At 43.0% G+C, this 26,126-nt stretch overlaps 1 protein-coding gene across 2 annotated transcripts in view; it reads left to right on the top strand.

Annotated features, from left to right (window-relative positions):
* The window catches only part of Sox6 (SRY-box transcription factor 6), a 485,425-nt gene that overhangs the window by 405,456 nt on the left and 53,843 nt on the right, over nucleotides 1-26,126 (top strand). For both annotated transcript variants that reach the window (XM_008853528.2, XM_008853529.2), the window contains 2 exons: nucleotides 1,193-1,376; nucleotides 4,433-4,620. In XM_008853528.2, the coding sequence (XP_008851750.1) occupies nucleotides 1,193-1,376; nucleotides 4,433-4,620 (372 nt within the window). The remainder of the gene's footprint in view (nucleotides 1-1,192; nucleotides 1,377-4,432; nucleotides 4,621-26,126) is intronic.

Genomic DNA, 26,126 nt, shown 5'->3' with positions numbered 1-26,126 from the left:
AGGACATAGGACATTTTGACTTTCAGCCAAGAAACTGGCTATATTTCTTTGGGGTCTTTTTACCCTAACTGCCTAGCCAATTCCTACCTCCTATTCTTATCACTCCATCCTCTGAAGGGGTTACCCAAATTGCCAATAGGGAATAGGGACACAGATGGTTCTGGCTTTTTCCATGCTGAACAGGGAGGGATGCAGCGTGAGGCCACTGGAATACCCTTTCAGTGGGTCCATCTAGAAGACTTTCAAATTGCATAACTCTTGTCTCTAAGGGGAGAATAAAGCCAGTCTTAACACTGAACCTTTAAATGTGCAGATGATAGCCAACTTTCTAGAATGATAGAAAGATTGTTCACAGCTATTTATTGTCAAGATAAGTGAGACAGAATGAAGGCAAGTTGCTTAGCTTTCAAGTCGCTGGCTGGCCTTGAGTTACAAGCCAGAAACGGGAACAGTGTGCTCAGTGTAGAGGGATACAGGACTAAAATAGACATTCCACAAATACATGTCGCAAAGGCTATAACAAGACATCACTTTAAACATGAAAAATAAATTGCATATAGCATAGCATGTAAAACATAATTATAATGTATGTCTGCTCTTTGCAAAAATTAATTTTAAACATGAATAGAGACCAGAGAATAAACCACGAAGAGCACCCACACCCAGAAAGCCACCCAGAAGCCTGTGGTGTGGGCTGGGGCTCGAGGGCAGAGACCCAAAAGAGCAGCAGAAAGCTCTCCGTGTTTTCATTTTTAAAGGACTCACAATTGTTTGATTTAAAATATATATTAAAAAATTAGCTGCAGGGACTATTTATAGTTACAGGAACTTTTCAGAGAGAACAACACAAAAGCGCTACAGAGCTACTGAAATTTTAAATAATTCTTTGTAAATGCCCTAGGTTAATTTAGATCCCTGAAAACACATTAGGAAATTAAGCTGTAATGTGAGCTAATTCAGATTTTAATTTGGCAAAAAGAATGATCCAACTACACAGTTAATGTAAATAGAAGCATAACACAGGGAAATTAATGAGGTTTCCTTCCAATGAGGTAGATAATTAGCTTCTTTTGTTATTATTGTAGAAGAATGTGGCATTGTCTATGAGGTGTAAAAGAACTGTGGCTTGCTAAGTGATAATGTGCTTCATTTGTCTTTTTAAAAAATAATTATTTATGTTAAACTCCTGTAGGATGAAACAGCAGCCCAGCCATTGAATCTTTCATCTCGACCTAAGACAGCGGAGCCTGTGAAGTCCCCGACGTCTCCCACCCAGAGCCTCTTCCCAGCCAGCAAAACCAGCCCCGTGAACCTGCCAAACAAGAGCAGCGTCCCCAGCCCCATCGGAGGAAGCTTGGGAAGAGGATCCTCTTTAGGTAAATGGAAACATCCAGGAAGAAACTGACCGACTAGAGAAAAGAAACCAAACCTGGCCAGCAATGGCTGACCTCAGAAAAAGTGGCCGTCTTCTTTCCTACAGCAAGGAAGCCAGTTTAGCATCTTGGGTGACTGGCCTACTAGGATGCATTCTCTCAAGGATGACTAGATCCTGGCCCTCAGGCATCTAGGAATGTCCAGGTTTTGCCCTAAATAATTCTCTAAGAGGTTCAAGACCTGGCCTCATAGTTCGTTATCTGCGAAAAGTATAAAGTTTCTTTGAAAAGTAAATTTTTTTTAAACGTACTTGAAATGTAGATTTTATATTTTATCCATGTTAGTTTTAGTAAGACAAACATGGATGTTACAGTTTAATAGCATTCAGAAAAGAACACCGATACCTTGGGATTGGCATGATGTGCCTCTTCCTTCCTGACTCTGATGTGGATTCTCACGATCCCTATTGCTTCTCACATCCCTGTGTGTAAGGTCTGGAGGGAAAGTGTGATTTTGGAAGGGGGCATGCATGAACTGAGAGCCTTTACTTGTTAGCTATGACCCTGGAGTTGTTTAATATTTTTTTAATGTAGGTTCCTGGACTCTGAAAGGGGATAATATTTCCTGCCTCATAGTTTTGATATGAGCCTAGAAGCAAACAGTACATATGACCTGCCCTGCATGGTGTCCAGGATCTCAAAGATCTTAATTTTGAAAGACTAGGATAGATGAATCCCAGCACTGCCACGTTCTTAGGTAGATTAAAACAGTATTTACGATAGTGCCAGTTAGCAGAAATGTTCCTAAAAATGCTAACACTATTATTGTTAATACTTTCCATATCTCTTAATTTCCAAATAAGGACAAAACAATTCAAACAGATTAGGGATTAGTCCTTACATTTTTACCATGTTACCTTCATTGTATTATTGAATCATGGAGCATATTGCTTCTTATGAGCCTAAATTCTTATAATGAATAAAATAATATATAGGTAGAGCCATTACAGTTTTAAAACCAGTCTTGCCTACTTTATCTCACTTGATTTATTTTACAATTTTATGATTTTGGGCAGTTTTGTTCTTATACGCAGAATGACCCCCAGACCCAAGTTGCCAACTCACAGGGCCAGGACCAGCATCCAAGTACAAGTCTTTGCTCGAGTTTTAGGAAACATGCTTGAAGACTGGCTGAACTGTGCTACGTGTGAGGTGTAGATTTTCCTTAGTGACACTTGTGACATTAGGATCTGGACAGTAGCCTGTTCTTATTTTCAGTAGCATGCCTCTCATGTAGCTTTTTGTGCTAAGTCAGGGGTAGCTAGGGAGAGAAGAGAAATGATTCATGCCCACCAGGTAAATAGGAACAATATCTTTTAGCTTGAGTTTCTGGAAGTTGCTAGATGAGAGAAAGGAGAGCTAACAGAAAAATAAATAATAAGCTTGCTTCTTGAAATGGCCCTTCTGTAATCCACTTCTGTGTTTGGTTTGGAAAGTATTTGTTCACTGTGCTGTACACCGAGAGGGACAGAGACCCAGACCCTGCTTCCTGGAGCTTACACTTCAGCAAAAGCCAGATGGGCTGCGGTACTAACACCTGCTATTGGGCAGCAAATTTGTCCAGATAATATTGCACAGAGTAGTCCTTTGACCTGAGAAACTTCAAAAAATATCCTATAAAGTTACTGAATTTTTTTTTCTTTTTTGATTTTCTTTTTTTAGACAGCGTCCCCCAGTAGCCCCAGCTGAGTGGCCTTGATCTCACAGAGATCCACCTGCCTCTGCCTTCTGGATGCTGAGATTAAAAGTGTGGGCCACCATACCTGGCCCTAAAGTCCCTGAGTTTTAAAAATATTTTCATAGACAGTCTTAGGACATTTTTTTCCAACTCACATGAATATACACATGCATTGCACACATGAGGCATGTGATGTGAGCTTCACAATAGTCTAGTTTCCTGTGTCCCTTCTGTCTGTGTGAGGTATATACATATGTGTGTATGCACATGGACATACGTGAGTATATGATGAAATACATCAGGCCTCAAGTAGATCATGTCAAACATGCCACAGTATCTGAAATCTATCAATCATTGAATAATTTCCCTCCTTTTGTCTAAAACTGTAAAAACTGATCCAAAGTATATTCACTTAAACTGAGTAGAATGCATGATGTAGAGGAAAATTAGTTTCTGTTTGAATCCTCACCTCCCCAACACACACACAAGTTACAAGGGATACAATGGAGGGGAATGCTTAGTCTTACTTCATTTGAGGATTTGTGCTCATGTGAAAGCCACGGCAACACACACTGCCTGACTGTCTGGACGGGGCTGAGAGCAGCGGGTGCCCGAGCTGGGGGTGGGGAATGGATTGTCATTCTCCTGGTAAATAACTGAGGCAGCGTGATGGGGAGAATGCTTCATTAACCAGCCAGCACTCAGAGAGTGGAGAGCATGGTGTGTTCCTTTCCACCCCTTACTCCTGCAGTGGGCACACAGCACACCATACCGATGTCACCAAACTGCACATGTTCCCTCACAGGTCCTCTTCTACTAAACCTCAAGCAGCCTCCTGCGTAAAACACCCAGTGCAACAGGGAGCTTGGCCAGCCATCTCAGCCTCCTCTCTGCCCATCCTCCCTCTCTTTCCCCATCCCCTGCAGATCAGCAAGATTGTACATAAATAACAGACACACAGAGGGCAGTTTCTTCCCCTAATAGATGCAGAATTGGAATCTAGGAGCACTGATGCTGTAGACACAAGCAGAGCAGATACTTTCCCCAGTAGGTCCAAGGTTAGAATCTGGGAGTAATCATCTGCGAGAAGGTAGGTAGACAATCTACATAGGCTGGAGCGCTGAGTTACCTTCTAAGGGCTCCCAAACCAGTGCATCATAGTTGTTGTGGCTTTCTGTGGTCTGTGCCTTGTGTTGCAGTTTTCATAATGACAAATGAGTCCTTTCATATTCAGAGAATACAGTATTCTACAGGGAAGTGGATCATAGCAGTAGTTCAGGGACGCCAGCCTCACAGACCTCTAATATTTCCCTGTGTGTAGATATCCTCTCCAGTCTCAACTCCCCTGCCCTGTTTGGGGACCAGGACACAGTGATGAAAGCCATTCAGGAGGCTCGGAAGATGCGAGAACAGATCCAGCGGGAGCAGCAGCAGCAGCCGCCACACGGAGTCGATGGGAAACTGTCCTCCATGAACAGCATGGGGCTCAGCAACTGCAGGAATGAGAAGGTAACCTCCGTCTCCTCACTGGGTCCCTGGGCCCGCTGGCTCACTCTTATCCCGCTCTCTTGAGGCTTTCAAGTACAAACATGCAGCTAAACTGGGCTTCCAGCTTGAGGGCCGCCTTGTACTTCATTCAACTTTGTTTTGTGTCACAACTTACTGCTGGTTGGCACATAGTGTGATTGCCTGCTTGGCTCTTGACCTCCTGCCTACTGGTGTCTCTTGGTCGCTTTCTGCAACTTTTAGAAGTTTCTCATAATTAAGGTATAAATGACATTATCAGGATGGAAATAAAATATAAGAACATTTGAAGGAAGTACATATGCTCATGGTGATGGCTAAGTGATGCTGAAGCCCACCAAGGTGACAGTTAAGTGATCATGTAGCTCACGATGGTGACAGTTAAGAGATGTAGCTCACCATGGTGATGGCTAAGTGATATTGTAGCTCACCATGGTGACGGTTAAGTGATGTAGCTCACCATGGTAATGGTTAAGTCATACTGTGGCTCACCATTAAATTTAATGCCGTACTTCCCATCAAACAGAGCCAAAAAAGAAAGAAGCAAGGTGATCATTAAATGCATTCAATTATTTGTTTGATTCAGTAAATCATTTATCTAGTGCCTGTTCTGTCATAGACTCTTCCAAGCACTGGAGATATGGAAGTGCACAAGTCTGGCAGGAATGCCTGCATTCCTAGAGCTCACATCCTAGTAGGAGACACAGAGGATGAAGAAACAGACGAATATGTATGCAATGACAGTGGCTGGGTAGGAGGAAACAGAAGCTAGTCAAGGCAACAGGCACCTAGAGAACTGCTGTTTTAGAAGTGACAGTAAGGACTCTGAGGATGTGACATTAAGTACAGACCCAGATGAAGGCATGGCCTGGCTGCAGGCGGGGCTGGAGGAAGGTGCCCCAAGCAGCAGGAGGTGGAGGTGACCAGGCCAGCTGCATAGCCAGAGTATCACAAGAGAAGAACAATGGGGTCCCGGGTAGAAGTCCTAACCTGGCCAGTGTGCTCTGGAAGGTCTTCATTCTATCCTGTGAATCTCTGCCCTCGTTCCCCAGGACATGAACTAGTATAAAGACCATTCAGACTCCTGGGGACAGATGGAAACAGGGGCGGGGAGTGGCTGAGAGGGGATGATACCTGATAGACTTAATCGTTCATTTTATAGACATTTTATAAATAATTTCCCAGTGCTAAATTGTGAGAAAACTTGTTTATTTTTAAATATGGACCACTGCATGCAATAGAGGAATACTGCAATGGATAATGGTAATAGTTTTAAAGTAGGTGCTAAAAATACTTTATTCACAGGTGTTTATTCAGTAAACTAAGAGTCTAAGCTACTAAAGTCAGGCCACGTTTCCCCTTTGTGGCTGTCCTTGCTAGTTGCCGTAGGGCGCTAGGGGAGAGACTCAGTACAACAGAGTAAAATCCGCAGTTCCTCAGTTCCCAGCAAGGTTTTTAGGTTTACTTGTGAAGACCTTGGAAGTCTGTGGTGCTGTTTGCTCTTTTCTGTGCTTTCTGATCAAGCTGTGAGGTGTGACCCTCTGAAGTGTGGGCTGTTCATTTCCTAAGGCTGCTGTAAGGAGTGACGGCCTACACACTGAGCAGGAATGTGTGGTTCTAGAGGCCAGTCCACAGTCAAGGGGTTCCAGACCAAGCTTTCTCGGAGGCTTTGGGGAACCTTCTCCCTGCCTACTCTAGGCTTCTGATTATTGTATGAACCCAAATTTCCGCCTATCTTCCCTGCATACTTCTCTTGGTGTATCTGCATTTAGGGCCCATTTAACCCATTGTGATCTTGCTTGAACTTGATGTCATCTATAAAAAGCTCTTATTTCAAAAGCTCTATTACAAAAAAATGTATGTACCAATTGCATTTACTGGTACACACAGTTAAGACATATCTGTTCAGGACACAATTTATTCCTTTAAAAGGGATACAGAACTGTTGTTCATTCCATCAACCTTTTAACCTTACTCTTATATTCTTGGGCTATGCTAGGAGATAGCTAGGATGCAGAGGGGAATGGGGCTGGTACAGGTTGGAAGTGCAACAAGATTTTCCAAGCATGTATGGGATTAAAGCACTCACATTAACTAAGAAGTTTAGTTCATAAAGGTTTGATTTACCCTCAGTTCTCACTGCATTGCCACTGACCTTAGCATCCTATACTTGTGTTCCCTTGAGTCCTCTGAACATCAACTTACATCCCCATTTTTTGATAAACTTAAGGACCTGCTTGTCCTTGAGAGCCTCAAGTACCCAGGCCACACAGACCTTTCATTCACACACACATACATGCATGCGCACATGTGTGCACACACACACACACACGAGGGGGCATTCTTCTGGTACCTGCTAAGTTGTATACTTTGAATACTTGGAATTAATATACATGCCAATCATTGGTTCTGCTCAACACCTGAATGTCTCATTTTTCAGTGTCACATTCCATTTTGGAGCCTTAATAGTCTAGGGCTTACAGACAGAGCCTACTCTTGAAGAGCTGCCTGAGCAGATTTTATATACAGAATGTCGTTTCAGGACCACAGGACAGGAAAAGCTTTGCCCCATGCATCTCAGCTACTCTGATATTAGAGAGAACCATAGAGCTGTGGGATTCTCACCTATAGTCTTCTACTCCGGGGAAACTCATTCAAATAATATCACAATGGATCTTAACGTGAATAACACGTAAGATCCTTTTTGGTGTCATGGGTATTGAAATATGGATGCCGAATGAGAAGTTGTGTTAGAAGAGAACAGGGCCAAGACTGGAGAGATGGCTCAGTGGTTAAGAGCACTGGCTGCTTTTGCAGAGGACCCAGGTTCGATTCCCAGCACCCACATGGCAGCTAACAACCATCTGTAACTCCAGTTCCAGGGAATCCAATGCCCTCTTCTGACCTCCACGGGCATTGCATGACACAGGTGCACCTCCCTACATGCAGACAACATACTCATACACATAAAAAAGTAATATCAAAATATTTTTTATAAAAGAGAGCAGGGGCAACTCCTATATTCCAATTTCACAGAGTTAATCCTAAAGTTACTTTGAGAAATAGGACACCGATTTTTTTTGTTTAGTCTCTTAATTTGTTTTAATTTACTAGCTTTCAAGTGAAAATCATATTCTTAAAGAAAATTCTAGTGACAGAGATATATGGGGAGAAGCCTAATCATCCTCTTTTCCCCCGTTAGCTAGTATTACTTAAACATTTCATCTAACATTTCAACAGTCACTAATGGTGCAGGGTTATTTGTAGTGGAGACAAAGGAGTATTAATGAGTTCAGTGTACATTTCTCACTTGGAGCAGTAGTCACTAGGTTGTTGATAAGCAGTGTGACATTTGGCAAGTTGATTAACACTGAACCTCAAGTTATTCATCTTTAAAACGAGAAAGTTTGGGGTTATGATAAATAGATCTGCGCACACATGGCTCACTTCCTACTTAGAGTAACCACTGCTTTATCTTGTTTCTCATGCTGTAAAACGAATTACTTCTCAGCTTGGGATGTAGAGAGCAGGAGATAGGTCTCAAGGCTCCCACTGGGTGCCCGAAGCTCCTTGCTAAAGCTTCTATGACAAATTCAATAAACTGGCTTAAACAACATTTTTTTTATAGTTCTGAAAGCCAGAAGCCCAAGATCAGGCTGCCAGCATGGTCCAGCTCTGGTGAGGGCCTTTGTGGTTTGTAGATGGCTACTATCTTGGTGTGTCCTCATGTGGGGGAGACAGTCCCAGAGACTCATCTTCTCAGAAGGCCACTAAATCTGTCCCTGGAACCCCACCCAATGATTTTATCTAATCTTAATGAAAGAGGCCACTTCCTGTCATCATTGCACTGGGGATTAGGGCTTCAACATGATTTTAAGAGGACAGAGGAATTCAGTACATTCTACCATATACAGCGTTTTCCATCATCTGTTGGGGCTGAAGGTCAGATGTGAATGCTGTACATTTCAAATTCGACAGAGTAATTCGAAGTGTTTCTCATTAACTTTTCTTCACTTTGGAGGAAGAGATCTAAGGCTGAGGCACGAGAGAAAAATGAGAAACGGGGTTAACTGTGAATACTAATAAATTATACCCCAAAATGTTATGCTGAAGAGTTCTGGGTCCCTGAAGGTAAGCCTCAGCATGGTTCCCCCAAAGCCAGGAAGAACTGGGTCCCTGAAGGTAAGCCGCAACATGGTTCTCACCGAGCCAGGAAGCTGTGGTTTCCTAGATGGAAGGAGATGTTATCTCAGTAGATAACTTTCCTGGGTTGAATTCAGGCCGCCAAAGTAATCCATTCTCTTTAGGGATGTTGGGATTATCAGCTCTTCTTAAGATGGTCTCCCCCTGAGGAATGCCACTGGTTTGACATGGTTTGTGTGATTGTTTGGTGTCTAGAGGGCATTTCTATCCTTGTCAGTTTATCTTAGTTTCAGTTAAAAGAATGGGTGAAAAACACCACTTATGGAGCCCTCAGATGGGAGCTCTGATCCTCTTAGGATTCAAATGTCCATCTTAATTTCATAACTCTCCTTCAATAAGGATGTGTCATTTTTCTTCTGTGGATTAGATTTTCTTTAGAGGCAAAAGGGCAGGTATATAATATGCATGCAGTAAGACTCGGAAGTAGATCGGGACAGATCCAATTCACCTGTCTTCAAAATTGTCCACCTTGGTAAATTAGATTTACGAATTTATTCTTTGTAACCCACAACATAGTTTTAACTCAGTTTTCACAGTGTTACTGTCATAAAAGTTTATAACTTATGAATGCATTTTTTCTTTCTCTTGTTTGAACATTCCTTACAAAAGAGCATGGCATATGCCTGGGTTCCCCAGAAAGCAGACCAGTAGATGGATGTTAGTAGCAGATTTTGGGGGGAGGTGCCCTCCCCAGATTGTCACCAGTAGAAGGGACAGGGTTAAAAAAAAGAAAACAGGACTGGATAGAGGAAGAGGTTGCACTGTGATTCCCCCAGCAACTCCTTAGGAGGCTTTGGGACCCTTCATGGTCATTCAGACTTGCCCCAAATTAGGGTGTGGGGTAAGTCCACTGGTATCAACTTGACCTCAGGTCAGGTGACTGTCTTCATCTGAGGCAATGCCAAATAGGATGGGTAGAATCTTTCTGTGCTGACAGGGGATGGGGTAGCACATCACAGTGCCCACTGTTGACTGTTAAATTTATTCACACTTGGAATACATGAGACAGAATCCATGTATATAGTCAGTGTGCACTCACATTTATGGCCCAGGCAGAGGGAGGCTTGTGCTTTTATAGCACACGTAGTCTCACATATGTGTGTATGTGTTCATGTGAGTATATATTTCACTTTATTAAGCAAATCTCTGTTTTGGTGGTTACTTTAATATGAGACATCGTTGACTTGATCAGCCAGAACGGCAGCAATGGAGTTGTTCTGGGTGACTGTGTTATGGGGTGTTCAGGGTCTGTTAAATACATAGATTGTGGGGACAATAGACTGTAACGGCGCCTCAGGAGCTGTTCTGCTCCATCATCTTGAGGAATCCTCTGCTCATGAACTGTGAGTGTCCTGCCGGCAAAAAGCTGAGCTTCGGCCCTGTTAGCTTTTCCCACCAAGAGCACCAGCTGGCTCCATCTGTGTCAGAGCACCAGAGCTATTAGATCATATTAGAGGCGAATTCCTTACCACATTTTATTGTTCTGACGACTCTGAGTATTTTTGTCATGACAATGCACTGCATAATTTCAGTCAGGCTGCTTATAAATGTCTGGAAACTAAACTCAAGGCATCTGGCTGAGAGGTGAGGCAGGGTGGCCTTTTTCACGAATGGTCTGTAGTAGCATGTGTTTTTTAATGCTTCTGATTTTGATGTTTGAATGCTGACTCAATTGACTGATTAGAGCACTCATGTAGGTGTTGTATCAGACAGCTGCTCAGAAGTAGGGAGGCTGCATATGTGGCCTGGCTGCTCCCTCACCTTCTGGGAATTGCTTAAGAAAAATGCTCAGCCTCATGAGATGTGAAAATGACTGCAGTGGGCATACGGATCCTGTTTTACCTGCATCTACTGATGAGGTTAAGCTGTAGTATGGGCTGGGGTGCAGCGCAGTGGGACAGTACTCGCCTAGCATGTTCATGGTCCTCGGTTTGATGAGCAGCCCTACAAAAGACAGATCAAACCCAATCAACTAACTACCACCAACAGCAAAGACCGTATAACATGGAGAAATCAGAGGGAATATTACATTTATCTTGGTGCAGTCACTTCCAGTTACAGAGGAAAAACAAACCTGGTAAAAGAAAAGGGTTTACCAACAGTCAGAAGGGACTTACTGTGAGAAAGGAATTTTAGTCTCAGTTCCTAGTTACCAGTTAATATTTCCACATAGAGAGCAGCGTAAGATTCATTTATCAACTTTCTATAAGAATTTTAAGGCTCAAGAATACAACAGAACTTTTTGCACCAGCTGTCTTAACCCTTCGGTGGAATGAGGAGAGGCAGAGAGCAGGGGCCTCCTGCTTGCTGTGTCACTTTCTGTCTGGACAAGGCACTTGTCCGGCCATGACGTCCTCTGGCTCTGGATCTACAAACAGAAGGTTGAATGATGCTGGTATAGACAAAGAAACAAAGGAAGTGGCTAGGTCAGGAAAAGCAACAGGACCAGAGACCACAGCAGATTAAAGATGCAGGGATACGGGCATTCGTTCATCTGGGCTCAGGTCCCTCTGTGGGGTTTCCTGATGGTATCACCTAAGTAAAGTCCTTTGCTCTTCTGAGTTTCAATGGCCATATCTGTAGCATGAAGCAGTGGTCCTTCCTTGAAGGCTGGTTTTGAGGAAAAGCAGAGGCAGCACACATGTCTGCACAGGAGGTGCACGTGTCTGCACAGGAGGCGCGCGTCTGCCTAGGAGGTACGTGTGCACAGGAGGCGCGTGTCTGCCTAGGAGGTACGTGTGCACAGGAGGCGCGTGTCTGCCTAGGAGGTACGTGTGCACAGGAGGCGCGTGTCTGCCTAGGAGGTGCACGTGTCTGCACAGGAGGTGCGTGTCTGCCTAGGAGGTGCACGTGTCTGCATAGGAGATGTATGTTTGCACAGGAGGCGCGTGTCTGCACAGGAGGTGCGTGTGCACAGGAGGCGCGTGTCTGCACAGGAGGCGCGTGTGCACAGGAGGTGCGTGTGCACGGGAGGCGCGTGTCTGCACAGGAGGTGCGTGTGCACAGGAGGCGCGTGTCTGCACAGGAGGCGCGTGTCTGCACAGGAGGTGCATGTGCACACGAGGCGCGCGTCTGCACAGGAGGTGCGTGTGCACAGGAGGCGCGTGTCTGCCTAGGAGGTGCGTGTGCACAGGAGGCGCGTGTCTGCCTAGGAGGTGCACGTGTCTGCACAGGAGGTGCGTGTCTGCCTAGGAGGTGCACGTGTCTGCATAGGAGATGTATGTTTGCACAGGAGGCGCGTGTGTGCACAGGAGGTGCGTGTGCACAGGAGGCGCGTGTCTGCACAGGAGGCGCGTGTCTGCACAGGAGGTGCCTGTGCACGGGAGGCGCGTGTCTGCACAGGAGGCGCGTGTCTGCACAGGAGATGCGTGTGCACAGGAGGCGAGTGTCTGCATAGGAGGTGCGTGTGCACAGGAGGCGCGTGTCTGCGTAGGAGGTGCGTACGTCTGCACAGGAAGTGCTCAGCTACCATCAGCTTCTTCCTCACTTTAAAATATCGCTTGTCAGATGTGCTACTAATTTTGTGGCCGTCGCTCTTTGATGTTATTCGGTGATAAGGGATGGACCTATTGTTTCTTGGGGCCACAGTGACCAAGGACGACCCTCACAGGCAGCTTCTCACGAAATCATAATCTGCATTTTACTTTTTTGTTCTTAGAAGCACTTCTAAAAAATTTTAAATTTTATTTATATTATTCTGTGTTTATTATTATTCACGTGCCACAGTGGGCACGTGGAAGTCCGAGGACACTTTTGTGGAATCACATCTCTCCGTCCACCTTTGGTTGGATTCTGGGCCTTGAACTCAGGTCCCTAGGTTTTCTGGTCAGTGTCTTTACCTGCTGAGCCATCTGGCTGACCCCAGAGGAACTTTTATATACTAGCTACCGTTAGACTCTGGATAAGGTCAGCATGATCATAATACTCAAATATGATTTGTTATTGGCTAAAGAGCTTTGTTCTCTTCAAATTTAATGTATTTTTAATGTATTTCCACAGAGGAGAAGGTAGTCTGATTTTTTTACAAAAATTCTTAACCCAATGTTTAATAATAACATATCTTGCTCATGCCAAAATGGTATTAATTTTAGTGTAGTAAAATACGAAAATGATAATTCAATCATTGAGGCACACTGTAAACGTGCTCCTAGTTATTTAAAATTCCACTGTTGAATTTTTACAAGTGTGGGTTCTTGCTCCTCACCCGTACTTTGCAAAGTATCAAACCAGTGTATTAGCACCACATTGATGTAGCACTGCTACTCTTACTGGGAAAGGAAAACACGGTAGACATCTGTCTCACATGGGCAATTGCCATGGCTTCTTGTTACTTCTGCAGTTGATTCAGATAGTCACTGTTGCATGGCAGGGACGTTTAGACAGAAGATCAATATGGCCATCCAACATTAAATGAAAGGGAGTTGCAAACAAAATATTTGGCAAAGAATATTTGGAATGAATGAATTTCTGCAGACAAGTGAGGTCTTACTGTTTTCAAGTTAAATGTGCAGAGTGCCAGTTCATCGGGATTACCATTTTGCACACAGTTGACCAGGATGCTCAGTTGTGATGCCTGTCAGTCCACCCCCAAGAAAAGACACAATGAGGAATGTGGGCGTAGTTAAAATTTTATAGTGAGAGACAGATTCTGACTGTGATCATCTTTGTTTACAAAGAAGATCAGCAATTTAAAGATTGATTGTAGAACACATTCCATGACACAACAAGATCTATTTTATAGTGCTTTATGCTTTACAGATGTTACTGGGACATCTAGTGCTCTGTATTCTTTCCCAGATCGTGGGTGCAGACTCTGCTACTCCTGTCTCACAGATGAGGAAACTAAGCCCAACTCGGATCACTTGACCCCAGCATCCCTCCACGAGATTGATAAGACATATATATGAGCTTCCAACATCAATTTTAATGAAAATGTTAACTAGAATCATGAGCTAAGGAAGTTTACCCAAACATGCATGCTTCTGGCATATTTCTTTGAGATGAAAAGTTATATTTATACTTATGATAGTGTCTTTCTAAAAGAGCATACACAAATCAAAAATAGTATAAAATTAGAAGAAGGCAGTGCAAGTTTTATTAATGCTGCATTTTGCATTTGACCCAATAGCACTGGGCCACTCTGCAATGCTGTATGTGGGCTCCCGGCTGAATGCAGTCATTAAGTTCTTTCTTCCCTGTTGTCAGGGCTACTTCATTGGTTGCCTAGCTACGAGTTTAAGGCCTAATTCATAAAAAACAACAAACTTACTTGGTTCTTTTCTCCTCTGCACTTTAAATGGAAAGAATGGTGAGAATGGGCTTACAAGATTCAAGATATTTTTTAAGGGTAGAGGCAGGTATTTGAGCAAATTGAAGCTTTTAGTTTTGTTCACAGGTGTTTTAAGTCAAAATGTCAAATCCAGTTAATATTTCTCCCAGTGAAAATGTTAAGATTCAGTACAACCAGACAATAATTTTTACCCATCTCTGGAAGAGCTGCTATTTGGGGTAGGTATGGGGCACATTTACTAATTAAACCCCTTGCTAGGGCACGTGCTTTCTAAGCCTTCCTCCTTCCATACCCAATCTTCTCTCTACCAGCTTGTCTCAACCCTTTAGGTCTCAGGGCCCTTCTACACTCTTGAAAATTATTAAAGATCTCAAAGAGTGTAGATTTTTGTGTGTTATCTTATGTGGGTGATATCTACCAGTATTCATCATGTTAGATTAAAATGGAGGCATTACTTTTTGATTTTTATAAATAACAGATCAATTAGATAGCAATATAATAACATTTTAAGCATTAACTATACTTTTCAAAGTAAAAACACAGTAGGATGGCCTTGTTTATCTTCTTTACAAACTGCTTCAATGCCCAGTTTATTAGGAAATAGCCAGGTTCTCACACCTGCTCTGTCATTAAAATTTTGTCCTTGCCGTGAAGTATGTTGAGTAGCATTGTATGCACTAGGGACAAAGGGAACAAGATGGGCAAATAATGTCTTAGTATTACTGCAAAAGTGGTTTTGGTTTAGTGGACCCTCTGAAAGGATTTTTGTGATCACAGGAAAGGGGGGTTGTGCTGTTCTAGAGCCAACATGAATGTTTGAATTGCATTCACTTTGATTTTAAAACATCTTCCACTCAAACATCAGAAATATTTAAAATAACTAGAGTTTTGAAGTTTAATTCTGTTGGAATTAAGGGGCAAAAGCCGTTAGGAGAATTGTATAACTTTTATTAATACCTTGCCTTGACGAAGAAAAATCATTTAAGTGATTTGCAGTGGTACAGTAAAATAAGCAAGCAAATAGAAACCGCATAAAAAGGGAAAGTGGGAAAGGAAATGACTGATAGGGAAATGAAGTGGATAAGATAAAGGTGAGATAAAGAAAACTCTTGATATTCATATCTGCTTAATTGCTAATGGGGTTCCCAGATGGATGTGAGTGTCCTGGTAAACAGGAGAACTGGGAACATGTTACAAGATGTTCAGTATTTCTAATATATATATATATATATATATATGTTCTTGTTAGTTCTTGGTAGAAATGTTTCTAAAAGTTTAGTAATACTTGAACATTTAAAGTGAGATTCCATTTAAAACAGCCTTAGGAAGGCTAAAATAGATCCTAACCTGTTTTTACCAAGCTCCTTAAAGCAATACAAAAGACCTCCCAAATCTTACAAAGAATCTGAATTCTGATGCTTGGCATTCTCTGAGAAGCATCAGCTATGACCTGAAAATATACGTTCCCACAAGTGCCTCTAGGCACTGGGTCCACCGGCAGTCCCGGACCTAGGAGGACACCGGGTCCACCAGCAGTCCTGGCCCTAGGAGGAGGGCTCTCTGCTTCTGAGCTATGAGAACTTTCTTGTGACCTTGGGGTCCCATTTCACAATGTCTTCTTCTGGGATCTTTGACCTGAGCACTGGAAACTTCATGTCTGTTCTGTCCTTTGAGGCCCTATAGAAATGTCTTAATTTCTTCCCTTACCTGCAGAATCATAAGTTTGCCATATTTTCTCTACTTTAGTGATGACAGATCTTTTCCCCTCAGAGGTGTACATTAGGAACCTTTTCGTTCTATTGAAATGAAAACTCATATATTCAGCATTTTCTTAACAGAATGACCATTCCCAGCACTTCATCCATCCATCACACTATAAGAACAGTTGAAGCCGAGTCAAAAGTGCCGTTCCAGACCATTTAGTGCAGTATCTCATTCAATAGATGAGGAAACAGAAGCAGGAAAAACAGCAATTCCTCCACCCAGTACAGGACAGTAGAAAAGGCTGCCAGACCCCGCTCTCTGGCTCTCAGACCTCTGTGCTTTCCGGATTCCAGATTCACACCTAAGGTGGCTGAGTGTGAGCGTGAGTCTCACAAGTACTGACTTCACTTTGCTGCTACTTCTTTCATGTATTATAACCCTTGTAATAGTGATGCTACATGTGATGCATGTTATATATGGTAACTTATGAGAGTATAAGGTTAAATGAGATTCCTTTTCTAGGCATGTTTAGTACATATAAGCACTCAGTACAGTTATGCAGTTGAGTTGATGTCAATAATAAAATTTTCAGTACTTACATTTTATATGAAATTTAATTTCTAGTAATTCAAAAATTTTAAAAAGTTTATGCAAGTCTTTATAGCAATAGATAGGGTGGATAATGCTGTCATTCTTTCTCTACCTAAGATTTCTTTGGCTATTGAAATTTTAAAAACATGGAAATGTTCAAGATTTTTTATTATTTGGAAAGCATTTTTTCCCATTTGTGAGTTACAGTTAGTCGTCAAAGCCCTCCTTATGAATAGAATTTCTATCATTCTTCCTTTGCAGGTGAGGATGAGGTTCCAAGAGCTCAAATAACTAGCCAGCATTGATTTCAGGTAGCCCTGAATTAGAAACATGGTTCTGTGTGTGTGTGTGTGTGTGTGTGTGTGTGTGTGTGTCCATGCATCTGTTTGTATCTGTAGGAAGGGCGCCTGCCATGGTCTGTCTGACTGTGGCACTGTGCCTTTGTATCTGCGTATCTGTATAAATGCCTGTCAGTCTGTATGAGTTTGTATATCTGAAGGAATGTCTGTGGGTCCATGTCTGTGCCTCTGAATGTGTGTGTCTGTTGACCTGGCTGTGTGGGAGGCTGTAAGAAAGAGTGTGTGTGTTGTGTTCATCTCCAGGTCTGTGTTCTACCCTCTTGATGTGACTATTGCCGTGTTTGTTTTCATTTTCAGTTGGCAGGCCTCGGCTCTGCCTCTTCAGGGTGCATGTGAGAGTTCTACACATGGATGTGACCTTCTTTCCTTCCTGGCTCCCCTCTCAGCATTGTCTTGAATCTGGTTGTCCCAAATGTGCCTTCAAGAGCGCTCTGGTTCACTTTTAGCTAAGATCTAGTTTGTAATCCTGACATTTGCAACTAAGATTAGAATTTCCCAAAGCACCGTCTTCCTGCTATGGAGAGAAATGTGCTTGCTTTTATTTTTGGTACAACCCTGAATTGCCCTTTATGTCTTTTTATAAATGAAGTCAGCAGCACTGGTTCTGAGGGGACACAAAGTCTCATAAGATGCAGTGCTCAGTGCACTGGTTCTTACATCCTCCAGGCTGCCAGTTCTCTGCAGTTCTCAACAAAGATCATTCCAAGTTGCTCTGTTATAGAGAATCGATGGAATTACTATAAAAAGAGAACCTTTAAGTTTGGGGGTCTTCTTACATATGTTGACAGTAAGCTGTCAACATTAAAATGAATCTCAATTTCTCTAGCTCTAAAGTGGGAACAAATTTAAAGAAATATTTTAATACACTCATGTTTAAAAGCTAAATTGGCCTATTAAGAACTTTCCAGGGTTGGAGACAAAGCTCAGTGATGCAGAACTTGTCTAGCATCCAGCATGTGTAGGGTCCTGGGTTTGACTATTAGCATTATAAAAACAAAACAAAACAAAACAAAAAACCCTTTTATCTTTTTGCGACTATGGGTTCCCTACCTCAGCAATACCCCTGCAAAGAGGCTGGCAGCAAGTTTAGTCTTTCATAGTCCAGACCACCGGTTTAATTGCCATAAAATAATGTTCTAGACAAACATCATGAGTTGAAGAAAGAGAGCTTTAAATAAGTCGTAGCCAGGCCAGAATCTCACCTTCAGTCTAACAAATGCTCTTGTTACTTTCCAGGGTATATAGTTGTGGCACTTGGTGCCTGTGACTTTTGAGTGCCTTTGTTTACTCAATGGGAAGGCAGATATGACAAGGTTGTAGGCAAAACTGAATAATGTAGTGTGTGTGATGTGAGGTAGATGCAAGCAGACCTTCTGATCTCTTCATGGTCCACGGTTGGCAGGACGTGGCAGGGAATTAAAAATGACATGGCAGGACGTTAGGCTGGACATCACAGGGAGGTAGGCTAGACGTCACAGGGAGGTAGGCTGGACGTCACAGTGAGGTAGACTGGACGTCACAGGGAGGTAGGCTGGACGTCACAGGGAGGTAGACTGGACGTCACAGGGAGGTAGACTGGATGTCACAGGGAGGTAGACTGGACGTCACAGGGAGGTAGGCTGCATGTCACAGTGAGGTAGACTGGACGTCATAGGGAGGTAGACTGGACGTCACAGGGAGGTAGACTGGACGTCACAGGGAGTTAGGCTGGATGTCACAGGGAGGTAGGCTGGATGTCACAGGGAGGTAGGCTGGACGTCACAGCGAGGTAGGCTGGACGTCACAGGGAGGTAGGCTGGACGTCACAGGGAGGTAGGCTGGACGTCACAGCCAGGGAGGTAGGCTGGACGTCACAGGGAGGTAGGCTGGACGTCACAGGGAGTTAGACCAGACATTGCAGGGAATTAGGCAGTAACGAACGAGGAGCAAGCTCTGACTTAGGAGGTGGCAAGGCACAAGAGTCAGGTGACAGAAGTCTTGACTCTGGGGAAAGAGTGAATGAGTGAGCATGAGAGAGGGGGATGGCAATGATGATGGTGATGATGATACTGCTGCTGATGACAATGGCTTAGCAGTGTCTGAGGTAAACAGCGTGTTTCTCCAGATACACCTCCAGACAATGAACTTGCTACATACCAGTTAATAAGTGATTTTCCCCCAGCAGGACAAACCTAGGGATGTGAGACTGTAAACACAGTTGGAAACTGAAATAATATAGTTTGTAGGCATTTATGACTAACACGTGCATCGATGCACAAGCCCAGTGCTAACCAGACTTTTTTGCCACCCCCTTCGTTTGAGAAACACTGAGGACTCGATGCAAACATTGGTTCAAAGTCCCTCTCCTCAGCAGCCCGTACTCTCCTTCAACACACCGCAGAGTGTGACTTGGTGACTTGAAGGAGGAAGCCGTTTGAATCTTCTGTCCCCTAACTTGACACAGAATCTAAAATCATTCACTGGCTGTGTGCTTATAACCAGAGATCAGACTTTGGAGATATTTTCATTTCCGTCTGTCTCCACCATGGAGAGTGCTTGGCCCTCCTTGGGCAGGAGAGTCATGCGTTCTCCCAGCCAGCCCCGCCTGCTTTGCATTGATGTTGTTTCTCCTGCTCTACAAGTGGCTCCCGTGTCCAGCCTGCTCTGCTCTGTCTGCCTCCATATGTGTGTCAGTCTCTCCGACCAGCTTCCTGCCCCTCTGCTGCCCTTCTCCTCTCTTTCCTCTCCCCTTCCCTCTTTCCCTCACTCTCACTATAGGGTGCAGTCTCTGACCACTGATGATTTTTCTCAGACTCTTAGAATGGTGGCAGCCAGCCACTGCTTCTAGATTTTTCTGTGGCAGGACTGTCACGTGCAGTGGCTGCATCTCCCTAGCCTGCTCTGTGTCCTTGGTGGCAGCACAGCCACAGGAGCTCCTGGGTGTGCATCTTGTGAAGCCGCCCCTCAACAAACTGCAAAGTGGGGGAGGAAATGCAGTGCAGGGGCCTGAGAGACATGTGCACAGTCATGCAGATGCTAATGCTGATTCATTTATTTAAGTGTAAGGCTGCAAAGCTTAGACTTGAGTAACTTTAGAAAGTTAGATTTATATAATAAGTACGGACCTGCAAAGCTTTGGAAGACAGCATGCATAGTGATCTTCCTGATCATGTTTCCTATGCCTAAAGCTAAGCAAAGTCTCCTAAAGTAACCAGCACAAGAGGGCAAAAGGAATTCAGCCTGGGTGCTTAGATGGGAGATCTGTTTTCTAGGCACTATCTGTGGGATCTGTGGAAATTTCCTCTCATCCTATCAAGCCTCACTCAGTATAGTCTAAAGCCTCAGCAGACTATGACTTCTAATGACATCCTATGGATAGGGTTCGGCAGTCTGTCTGATATCATCATGGTTGAGTGGGGGCCACACAGGTCTGGGGAGCTGGGGCGACTGAGGCAGTGACTTCTGCTTAGAACCAAAGTGTTGGCATGCTCTGCACCCCCCACCCCCACCCCATGCTCTGTGCTTCCTGCCTGTGGCTTCCTTGGAATGGAATGAGCTCAGAGCTGCCTTAGGTTGATAGCATAAATAACTCGTTTATCCTCACTGTCTTTCCATAAATAAAGCAGGTTTTTGTTTATCATCATTGTGGGTGGTGGTGAAAAGGAGAGGCTATAGAGAGGAAATGAAGTCCATTTCAAGTAAATCAGGTCTGTTGTGACTTAGATCTTTGGAGTTTATAGCATGCATTTTTTTATTTCCTCAAAGAATTAGGTGAGGTTGGAGAGTTAGCTAACCGCTAACGTTTGCTGGTCACTGCGGTACCAGAGCTAAACAAAGTTCAGGTGGCTTTGTGTAGACCATTTCTCAGGATTATTCTCTCCAATTTTTGATAATGTTAAAAAGTGACTTAATAAAATTTAAAATACATATAAAGGTGATGTTTGCAGGACCATAAAACATTGATTTCCATTCCAACAGAAACTATACTAAAGAGTTCCCTTTGCAGTTAAATCAGTTTATCTGGAAGGCAAAAACCGAGCTAGAACAATGCGCCATGAGTTCTTAACAAAGAAATGTGAGTCCACAGACATCTTGACTAGTCTTCAAGTGAAGTCTTATATTTCAAACCAGACAGTTTCTAAATAGATGTATTTATTTTAAGACCTGTTAGTTTAGGTCTGAGCATTCTAATGGTCTACTTCTCGTGTCCCTGCACCCACAACTTGGAGCCTTATATAAATGTCAGGCTTTAACTTGGTTGGCCTGATGGTTTTTTTGTTTTTTTTTTTTTTAATTCTACTTCTTTGGTTACCATCTCAGTTATTGAAATTCACTGTTTTAATCAATATTACATTTAAATATGAGTTTTCTTTAATTGGTAAAACACATTTTTTTTTTTTGGAAAACCCTAGTGGGCTTACTAATAGAGCATAGGGTGGGGGTTTATTTACAGACATGTGCCCCCCCATTTATGGCTGTGGTGGAAAGTCCACACTCAAATATATATCCTGTGACCTCCTGACAGCCACACAAAATGGCAAGAGAGGTGCCTCATGGCATTATCTGCTTATATATCCTTAGGCCCTCCCCCACATGTAGCTAAGGTTGACTGATTGGGTGGGAGGGGTAACTGATTCTCTCATCGACTCCTTGATGAGCATGGGAAGGAGGTGTGACTATGCCTTCCTGCATAGTGATTGGAGGACACATCCAGTTAACACTCCACCCCTTCTTCCAGTCCTTATTTTCTCTGCCAACATCTTCTGAAAAAGTTCCTGAGCCTTGGAGGGAGTGATAAGTGTGGGATGATCTTCCTCCCATTGTGGCAAGGCACTGAACTTTTGGGTCTCTGCATGCTCTGTTTTCCATGGGCTGTTGGTCCATTTAAGTGGGATTCCATCTACTATAAAAACATAAACAGCAAGAACACCTAAACAGTAGCTGCTATAATAACCTATGGTGTAAACACAAATGCTTGGATGATACTTTAGCAGGTACACCACATCCATCTAACAAAACAAGTGCAGTGGCTTTCCCACTGGGGCCTATATCCTCCTCTGCCACAGGTGCTTGGCCTGGTCTACGGTACCAGATGTGTGTTCTACCCCTAGGAGCGGGCATTATATCCAATAGAAAATTTGTTGGTTGTAGATACACTAGAAGCTCCACTATTGCACCAGCTGGAACATCTTGTTTGGCATGTTGATAGTGTAGCACATAGGGTCCATCATTGAGCAGGATTATAGGGGACAGTTCTCCCCTGGCCATCTACATTTTGCCTTCTGGTCCTATGAAAGCCACCCATCCAGTGGCAGGGAGTTTCCAGCTTAGTCTGAGCTTGATTTCTCCCTCTCCCTCACTCACATCATGTGGTGTCTTAGCAATAGGGTTTTACTAATTGTTAAGAATCATTTTATCTTTTCACTTTTCTTAGGTTTTCTTTTTTGGATCAAATATTGCAGTAGAGTTTCATAAGAACTATATTCTTGCTGGGTGTGCTGGCTCATGCCTGTAGTCCCAGCGCTTTGAAGGCAGGAGCAGGAAGATCACTGCAGATGTAAAGCTGGCCTGGGCTACACAGCAAGTTCCAGGCCATCCAGGTTTATGCAGTGAGACTCTTCTTAAAAAAGAGTAGAAACAAAACCAAAACAGAACTAGATTCTTAAAACTTGTATAGTTTGTACAGTTGTCATTCTTGTGGTCTTCCTAAGTCTAGTGTCTGAAATTACTGTTAAAACTTCTACAAGCATTTAAAACCTCTACTAATTGTAATGTTCCCTCGGAAAGTTGTTTGTTCTATGAATAACTGTTTTGTTTTTTTTTCTTCAGACTGTGAAAATCCATTTTAAGTAACTGTTCTGAGCCGATCTTGGGACGGAGTAAACCTTCTCTGCCTCTGTGCTGCTTGGCTGGTTTTCTGGGTCTCTCCTGGCCTACCCAGGGGATGGTCAGGAACCAAGAGATCTGCTAGTCAAGTTTCAGTGATAAATGTGTGCTTGTTAATTGAGAGTCTGGTTCTAGAGCCTTGGAGGGTGGTGTTCTTCATTCATTTGGAAAAGAATCCATGGGGTCTAAGCACAGCTTCTAACTGCAGGAACGACTGTCCAACTGTGTGAAAGTGTCTCCTTTTACACAAGAATTCAAATCCCTCATTTTAAAGCATCTTACAGTTTAGTTCCCAAATGTGAATTTTCAGCTGGACGGGAATTTATGAACTAAATCATAAGTTTGGTTCCCATGCTGTTACCATCTTGGTGTTTGAACTATTGAAAGATAAACCTTGAGATTGAATTTTGAGTTACTAAGAAACAGAGCAGCGCCTCCCACTCCTTGTCCCGGTCTCTAGCACAGGGCACTCCAGTCTCTTGTTTCTGAAGATGCCCACCCCCCCCCAGCCCCAGGATAATAATGACAAATAAAATTTTCTACCCAGAGCATACTTTGGATTGCAAATGCTTCAAGTTTGTGTCAATTAGAATCAATTGTGAAGATCAAGTGATGTTTATTTTTATTTCTCTCATTTACTCACATGGGATGAAAGTGTTTGCACTCCTCTGTCTGCTGGCTCTCTGATGACAAACTACAGATATGTGGAGAGCCCCTCACTCACTTACGCAGCATGCATAATGTACTCTCACTGGGTTGTTGGCTTCTCGGAGGTGGTAGTGTTGCCTGATCACACCAGTGATCAGCACAGTTTTGAGACTGATAATCAGAGGAATGTGGCAGTGTTGTGGCATAACCATGGGCCCATCATTGTCCTGTGTCACCCCTCCAAGCCAGGTTGGTTTCCCTTGGTGTCTAACAAATGGCCAGAATTTCAGTAGAGACACAGAAGGCGGTGAAAAAGAAACGTCTATTCCTGGCTTCATATTCAGTAAAAAGGGGAAAAAACTGACTTCACGAAGAACCAGTTGCCCCCAAAGATGGGTGGATCTGTGCATGTGCTTACACAGCCTTCACACAGGATACACAGACCTCTACAGATGGTTTAATCTCAAGCAGGAATTTGGCTATCAAAGAAAAAAAAAGAGGAAAGGAAAGTCAGACATAGGAATTTTTAAAAAAATCTTCAAAAATATGCTAAACACAAGTTCCTAATAAAATACTGTGTGCTACACTAATTAAGATGGATTTACAAAGTTTATTCTTAGCATGCTAACATCTTCGTGATTTTCACACATGTCCTAGAAGGTTTTCACTCATATTGTTTTAAGACTTTAGCAAGAGTTCCATCCTGGGAGTATTTTAGTTATCACAGTCCTGTTTTCTGTGGATGTTTGCAGTATTCCCAAGGAACTCTTACACATGAGTTCAATAAATAATCAAAATTCCAGATGTTTGAGCCAGATACAGCAGACACAGTGTCACTGTGTTTAGAAGACAGGCATTTTCCCTTTGTCCTCTCACGGGCTTCACAGCATCACACCCTGCTGTCTCCCACTCTCTTCCAATCAAACCTAGATGTATGTTTGGCCTGTATGTGTCTGTGCACAAGCCTCCTCTTAAGTGCAGCCTGAAGAAGCGACCTGTGTTGTCCTTGCCGGCTGACCAGAGACCTCCCAAGGAGGAATTTCTCTCCTTCAGACTGAAACTTCGCATTCTTTGTCTCCTCACCTCCTGATAAGGAAACTGTGTACCTGGAAACACACAGTTTTCTGTGGTTCACAGTAACCTGCTGTTCTGTGTAAGCACACTCCCACACTCAGCCTGACTCATTTCTGGGTGCTTCTGTAGCCTAACCAAAGCAGGCTTTTGTCCAGTGTTTGGTAAAAAAGCAAAAAAACAAACAAACACTGGGCTATCAGTAAACACTGAGAATGTTCTTGAATTTTGTTTCAAAGCAGAGCTGCCCAAGTTTCAGAATGAAAAGTACTATGTAAGGAAATTCTTATTTTATTTACAATAGCTTTAGCTTGAGAAATTGAGCAGGTTGTGCATCTCCTTCATCTAAACCCTAAGAACAGAGCATTCTCACTTAGACCTTTTGAATGTTCCCCCTTTGAAATAACTAGGTGAAAAGGCTTTGTGTGCCATTATCCATTATCGGAGAAAACTTGTTTTATTTTAATTTTATTTTTCAGGAGCTAGAAGAGTATTATGCCCACGTTCGGGAATTTTTAATTTGTATCTTATTTAGTCTTGTGTGCAATGTGACACCAGTTAATTGTATGTTATTTTGTAGCAAGTACATGTTAACTCTGTTGGAAGTAATGGTAATTATACTGTAATTGATATCAGTTCTCCCACATCTTTGGAAAACCATACAATTAACACCTATCACCACAGTTGGATGCTGTCTTCTGTCCTTTGTGATGTCATCATCTTGGAGTACTATTTTGAATAAGGTTCCTAAATATTTTCTTCTTTTAAACTCATTAAAAAATTTCAATTTTCAGCATAACTTTTAAGAATCTTTTATGAAGTAAGAACAGTTGCTAAATTTTAATTTAACTTAAAGCTTCTTCTAGAATCAGATGTAGTTCAAAGTCATAAGTTGCTTTCATTAGTTTATTAGTGATGCCCTTTGACTTCACTTCCCTTCTAGAAGAAGGAGGGGATGACGTCAGGAGTTACTGTTCTCAAAAGATAGCACCAGCAAACTTTTCCTGTACCCACTTGGCTTGCAGGCAGAAGGGATGCACTCTGCCCCGGTGTCCCCACAATGAGCACCAAACTGGAGACAGGGGCAGATTTAAGGCCAAGTGATCAACATGGCTTTCCCTGCCTCCTCCTCTCCTCTCCCCTGTCATCCTGTCCCTTCCATTGCCTGTGGTGGCCACAGAATTTCTGAAGCAGTCAACAGATGCTTTGGGGCCAAGCATGACCACACTTTAGTAGGCTTGTTTGACAAATGGATTCATTTTGAGTTCTTTTCTTTAAAATATGAATAATTGCTAAGAAACTTTTATGACAGTGAAATGATTTTACTAGCACATGCTACAGTGGAAATTTCCGAGGGCAAAAAGGTCAAATATCCTTGGGTCATGAAGTTTCGGAGCTCGAAGAAGCTGTGGAGGTAAACTGCTCCCTGAATTTAGAGAAGGCTCCGTTGAGGACTAGTCCTGCCTCACAGCGGGCTGAGCAGAAGAGGAGGCTGAGCGCCTGGAGCCCAGTCCCACGCTGGGTGTGTTGGCAGGGACTGCATCCTAACCCCTTGGCCCCAAGTCCTCTGAGTGAAGAGGCCTTCATGTTTCCTCCTGGCGTGGAGGCTTCCTCATGCCCCTTACTTTTTCTTAAAAAACATGTCATTTTTTTTTTCAAATTACAGTTTTTTTTTAAACTTACAGGAAAATCTCTTTGGGTACCTGATGTATTTGTATAGCTTATAAATTAGAATAACGTCATTGTGGTGATGTCCTGTG

This window comes from Nannospalax galili, unplaced genomic scaffold (genome assembly GCF_000622305.1).
Source record: "Nannospalax galili isolate Female #2095 unplaced genomic scaffold, S.galili_v1.0 scaffold44, whole genome shotgun sequence".
NCBI classification, from domain to species: Eukaryota; Metazoa; Chordata; class Mammalia; order Rodentia; family Spalacidae; genus Nannospalax; species Nannospalax galili.
The sequence above is the reverse complement of the archived record's forward strand: the minus strand, read 5'-3'. Positions and strand labels throughout refer to the sequence as shown.